Source organism: Rhagoletis zephyria, unplaced genomic scaffold (assembly GCF_001687245.7).
Source record: "Rhagoletis zephyria isolate East Lansing unplaced genomic scaffold, Rhagoletis_zephyria_1.1 Rzeph_scaffold_23736, whole genome shotgun sequence".
Lineage (NCBI taxonomy): Eukaryota > Metazoa > Arthropoda > Insecta > Diptera > Tephritidae > Rhagoletis > Rhagoletis zephyria.
In genome coordinates, this window is record NW_016180794.1 from 1 (window position 1) to 6,583 (window position 6,583).

Genomic DNA, 6,583 nt, shown 5'->3' on the forward strand with positions numbered 1-6,583 from the left:
TGGAGACAGCCATGTAGCTTGGTGGATGTTCTTATGCTGGAACCTAGTGACTAGTACACCTCCTAAATTTGGAGTTAATTGCAAAAAATGGCAAAAACGGGTCAAACGGACCTCGGATTCGGATTCAGTGGGTCGAAATATGTGGCGGCAAGTGGGTCTGGTTAAAAGCATATACCATTTTTTTTGTGCCGGTGTAGGGAATGGGTTAGGAGGGTGGTCTTCGGCTCGATAACTTGGCAGTTTTCCAGAATAACGTAGCCTTCATTTTCCAATGTATTCTACCTTGGTTTTAAATTCGAAATCCAGCCCGCTTTCGAGGAAAATTTTTGTGAAATGGAGCTTATCTTTCTTTTAGACAATGGCTTTAGTTGCTTTTAAAAGTTTCAAATAAGCCTTTTGCTATAAACTTTTGGTTTACGCTTTTTAACTTATTGCAAGTTCTTTTCAAAAACTCCGTTAGAAATGCTTGTTAGATCAGACTTCAGCTATTAAAAGCAATGTCTATTCAATTTACAAAAAGAAAGAGGTCATAAATATGTATATGTAAACAAAGCAATCTGATTTTTGTTAACTTTTCGCGTTTGCCCTAAAAATACTTGCAAGTACGAGTATTATCGATACTTTTTTCCAAATATGAGTACTGGCATCAATTATTTTTTAGAGTATTATAAATGAGTACTAGTATCGATACTTTTCTAAAAAGTTCTATCACTAGATATATCAAAGGCGTTTGAAACCGTTTGTCATTCCCCGCTACTAAGACATTGAGGCTCTCTTCCACAGGGACTCAAACGTTGGTCAGCCAATTATTTGACTGGTCTACATTCGTCAGTTATTTTCCGAGGAAAATTAAACAGGGGTTCCACGGTTTCCCCGCTGCTGTTTAATTCAATTTATTACATATTAAAGCCCCCTAAACAAGCAGAGGAAGTCTCCATTGTCTCTTTTGATGACGATTGCTCGATAATGGCGTCCGGGAAGGGGATTTATGACTTGCGCTCTCCGAACTTTCTCGCTTCTTCACTGCAAGGAGCCTAACCCTCGCCCCTACGACATTCACTGGGAGTCGGTCTCGACTTACATCCACTCCCGACCTATGAATGCCGCTTTGGGAACACAGCCACCAGGCGTGGATGAGACAGAACTTCGTCTGCTTCGGGAGACTCGCACCACCATAGCCCAACTTCGCTCTGGATACTCCAGCAGGCTAAGCTCCTATCTGAGTAGGATCAACGACTTGCGACATATCTTCGCATGCCCTTAAACCCCACTCAACTCAACTAACGCCCCTCGACCATTTGGTCCAACCCAGTCTGTTTGGCACACTTCCTGGGCCTGCCGTTGGTTGAACTTGACGACAACGATTGAGGGACAGACCGATCTAGGCAGGGCTAAGTAAGCCGCAACGGCAAAAAAAATCTCTCTGATACCTTGATGACTACTCTAGACAGATAAGCTTCTGGTCGGAACTGCAAATCCTTTGTAGAACGGCACTGCATTCAGTGCTTCTGTGAAGAGCTTTCATTATATGAATTTAGAGATATTTATATCATCGTCCTCATGAGAGGAGATAAACAAAATAAAATTTAATTTTTTTATGTTGATCGGAAACTGGACTCGACCCAGGCTCTGCAAAACGGTAGCGCGCACTGCTAACAACAATGCCACAGTGGCCGCTGAAATTATACTTTTTCAAATATCTTGACTCTAGCGCCACCTGGTGTAGAATATTAAGACCCCCAAGCAAGATCTTCATGCTATGCTTTGAGAACATAAAATATTATGATAATATTTGAATCAAAATTGGTTTCATGTAAAAAGCCGTACACTTTGTTCTAAATAAATATCGTTCATTATCCTCAGGAGGAAAAATCTGCATATCATAACATAATAGCAGATACATTTTATTAAAACTGTTGGCTGATCAATCAAATAAGCTTTTGGTTCTAAGTTATAGCTTTCGCAATTGTCCGTCAGGTGATGAGTAAAAGCAGTAATAATAAAAAAAAAACTTTTTTGTAGACTTAATATTTTATACATTACGTATACGTTTTTCTTCCACCCTAAATGTTCTNCAATTGTCCGTCAGGTGATGAGTAAAAGCAGTAATAATAAAAAAAAAACTTTTTTGTGGACTTAATATTTTATACATTACGTATACGTTTTTCTTCCACCCTAAATGTTCTGAAAATTAGTCGAATGTACCACCACATAGGTTCCCATTTTGCAAAAAAAACTATTACCTGTTGTTTGAATAATGCGGTTCCCAAGGTACCACGTATCTAAGAAAAAAAATCTACCTTATCCCTAATTTCACGTAAATAAATATCCCCAAAATTATAAATAGACTGCGGATTTTTATGCAGAAAACGGAGCCTAGAAATATGTACCACATAACTATAAGCAAAGTGTATAAATTTTAATACATATTGTTTATAGTTAATCGGTGCATATTTTTAGGCTCCTTTTTTTTGCATTAAAAACCGCAGTCTAATTATAAGGCNTACATATTGTTTATAGTTAATCGGTGCATATTTTTAGGCTCCTTTTTTTTTGCATTAAAAACCGCAGTCTAATTATAAGGCAAAAAAAAATGCCTTGGTTTTTGTTTTGCCTGTTAAATTATGGGAACGATTTATTCACATGGAATTGGCGATAAGGCTGAATGTTAAATTAGTATATAACAACAGGAGTTCCAATTCAAATTCCTATTCGCAGGCAAGAAAGCACAAAACGAGTTGGAGGAGGAGAAGTTCAAAGTGCGTGATGAGTTGGATGCCTTGAAGAAACAACATCTCGATAATGAATCACAAATCAAGGAGCTTACAGCTAAATTCAATAAAATGAGTAACGAACGCAATGCACTGGACAAATTGCACAAAATGAAAATCGAAAAAATTACAAGGTGAATCTAAAATTCTGCTATTATATAACAGTAATTTTTGTAAGTTTCCATTTCTTTCCATTGACTGTATAGCCTGGAGCATGAATTAGAGTCGTTGCAGGAAAAGCAAAAGCTTCTAGCAGTAAGTCGTCCGACCTCGACTCTGAATGTGGCACCCGTTGCTTCGGCGAGCTTGAGAAGCAAATTGCTGAAGATTATACCCACACTGAACAGCAACGAAATGGAAAGCGTTGTCGATGTGGAACCCACAGCAGCACTGCCCATCACAAGTGATCTTGTTGAGCGTTTGGTTGACGAATTTCAGACATTGAAGAACGCCATGAATGTGGTGGAACTGCAGCTGTATGAAGCTAATGAGAAAATAGCCGAGTTGTTGGAGAATGTAAGTACATATTCCATTTAGCAAAAAAAATGTGAAATGTGAAATTTAAAATTCTTGCAGCAACACCACTTGGAGGAGGAAAACGAAACGTTGCGGACGGAAAATACAAATCTGACCAAAGTCGCCAAACTGTTAACGGAAAATATGAAGGAGAGCGTTGAGACAAGCAAGAAGTAATAACAAAAAAAATAAAAATAATTGATGTAACATTAAATGATATTTATTAACACATTATTCTATTATTAGAATGGAGGTAGCGCTCATAAAATTAAAGCAACGCAACGATGAATTAAATGCAAAGACGCGCGACATTACTGATGGCCAGCCTGAGCAAAGTCCTTCGCCAACCACGGTCAAGGCAAATGAAGAGTTCGAACAAATTAAGGAAGAAGTCGAAAGTCAAAATCGGGATCATAATGAGCGCATTGTGGAAATGGTAAGTTAACGTTGCACGATTACCAATCAGCTTTGATATCAAAGAAATATGGCCATTTCATTAAAGCGTGCAATAAGCACCCTGTCCATGTGCAACCTTTGTGTTGAGTTTTACGAAATGGACATCGCTGCTTAAATCAACTCAAAACTTGGAAAATGGTTTTTAAATCTCTTCGAGACTGGTTAAATGCCACTTGTAGAGGCACATATTTCTGCCAGCGCCTTGGTTGCTACTTATATATAAATTCTAAAACATACTTTTAAGCTACAATTTTTATTAATTTTTTTTTTCAAAATACTAATTGATGAATTTTTGCACATTTAGGGCTTTAAAAGAGTCTCTGGCTTCTTTAGGCCTTTACAAAACATATTTAAAAGCTCTTAAATACAAAACGTCCTGCACAAATACCAAAAACATGTCAAAAAACTACATAAGTACTGCATACATCCACACAATCTATGTATGTATATTGGCGCAACGAGCTTGTTCTGGGGTGGAGGTGAAAAAGTATTAAGTACATGGCGTTATTTTACAGCAATTGTGATACGGAGTAAGACCAGAATAAAGACACCTTCATACCATTTATCTGACTGTATCTGTGATGTTGGGCTTCATGCATTAATCATAACCAGCGGCGGCGGCGGCTGTTTGTTACTTGTTTCTCTGCATGAAGAATTATTTTGTTGTCTGTGTTTTTACGTTTATAATATTTTGTGCTTAATTTAAAAAAAAAAGGTTAGGGGAAGTAACTAAAAATTATGCTAGTGAAACTAATGGAAATATGTTAGCAAGTTATTTCACTTTTTTAAAATGAATGAACTGAAACTGCTATATTTTGTGTAATGGGATTTATTAGTAGATGGACAGGTTGGGGTTAGCCTAAAGCAAGGCATTGAAGTCACTATTCGAAACCAATTCCAAAGTTATAGAACATTCTGAAAATATTTATGTACTCGTCACAAGCGGTTTTTCCGATACATTTTTTTCTTATCTTGGCTATGCTCTTAAGGCCAGCCAGATGTTGGGATGCATATTTACACTGACGGTTCAAAATGTAGGAAGGAGCGGGAGCTGCATTTTACTGCCCTTGACCGAAATAAATCTGACGATTGTGCGCATAAACATTCATATTGACAGTCAGGCTGTCGCCCATAAGACCCTACTCGAAGACTATTGTACATAGATTGTAAGACGGCAATAGGAAGACAATGTTTTTTAATAATATTTATGTAAATACTGATGAATATTTCTGTCAGCTTTGTCAATACTTAGGTCAGGCTGGCCAATGTGATGTCATTGCTGAGAAATATTTTTCCTGATCAGGATTAATGTTAGGCAAAGCAATGTTTATGTTAGTACTGGCCAATATTCCGAAATGTTTCGAAAAATACAGAAAAAACCCGAAGAATTTCCGTAATGTAAAACACGAAGAATCGCGAAATGTTCCGTAAAATTGCTAAATGGCTATAAACAAATCCTAAAAAAAATTAAAATAAACGGAAATTTCACTTTCATTTCAAACTTTCCTTTTTAACAAAATTGGGAAGGTGAAATGCATTATTTTTAAGCGTCGCATAGTGGTCTGAATACAGAATCTAGCGGGTCAAAACTATTTTAACAGATGCGGATTTGTACACCAGTTCGTATCTACTAGCTTATGGGGCTTCTGATTACAAATCTTCAGGTAGGTTTCATAAATCCAATATGGCGGACACATTTTTTTAAAAATTATCGAACTCGCTCAAAACTTGTTACTCGGCGGTTTTTGGTAGTATTATGGAGTTTTTTTTTTTATAGCTGATTAGGTATCTGAAAGCAGGTTTCAAAAATTTTAAACGATGGGTCCAATATGACGGCTTTATAATTTAAAAAAAATTAGTGGGTTTTAATAGAACATAGTGAAAATTAAGTTCTTAAATTCAAATATTAAATAAAGTTGGCAAAAGTTGGCTATAATTTTCTGTGTATGTGTAGTTTATATGTTAAGTAATAACAATATGTCAATAGATTTGTGGCAAAATTTGGCAAAAGTTTTTTTCTGGAATTTTGATATCTAATATAATTACATTTTACTTACAGTATCGGGCATATCTATAGCACACCATTTCAAAGTGATATTGTGTGCCACTTATGTTTATTTATTTATTTTTAAGAATTTTCAATTAAAATACAGTTCTTTCTCTAACAAAACCCATACAAACCCAAGTTTAAAAATTTGTAGAAAACTACAAAAAAGTGCAACAAATTTTCACCTAAATTTAAAACTTTTTTCTCGGCAGTGTTTGAATTTTTCTGAATACACAGTTTTATAGCCCAATCAATTTTAGTCTGATGATGTGCAAGTTTCAAGTGGCTAAAAGTTACCGTTGATTTTTTAGAATTTTTTTTTGCCAAAGGTGTTGCGGTTTTCATCCATATACAAAAAAATTGAGTTTATTCATTATATGGAAGCCAATGCCAAATTCTAAAAAATTAACGGTAATTCGTAGCCACTTGAAATTTGCACATTATCAGACTAAAATTGCAGGGGCTAAAAAACTGTGCACTCAAAAAAATTCTAACACTTCCGGGAAAAAAGTTTCAAACTTAGGTGAAAATTTGTTACCCTTTTTTGTAGTTTTCTACAAATTGTTGAACTTGGGTATATATGGGGTCTGTCTGAGAATGAACTAAATTTTAATTGAAAATTCTTAAAAATAAGTAAATGAACATAAGGGGCACACAATATCACTTGGAAATGGCGTGCTATAGATATGACCGATACTGTATACCTACAAGAATCTATGTATTCTTATCACTATTCCCAGCAAGCATTTGGAGTCATAAATGAGTCTTTAAGGAGTCCCATTTCGGAGCCTTT

At 35.9% G+C, this 6,583-nt stretch overlaps 1 protein-coding gene across 1 annotated transcript; it reads left to right on the plus strand.

Moving 5' to 3' along the window:
- Positions 1-2,718: 2,718 nt before the first annotated feature.
- Positions 2,719-4,571, plus strand: LOC108381769 (girdin; the record flags this gene model as incomplete). Its single annotated transcript, XM_017638170.1, has 5 exons — positions 2,719-2,905; positions 2,978-3,287; positions 3,348-3,460; positions 3,534-3,723; positions 4,048-4,571. Coding segments are annotated over 5 exons (860 nt in total), but the record flags the coding sequence as incomplete, so codon positions are not given.
- Positions 4,572-6,583: the final 2,012 nt, after the last annotated feature.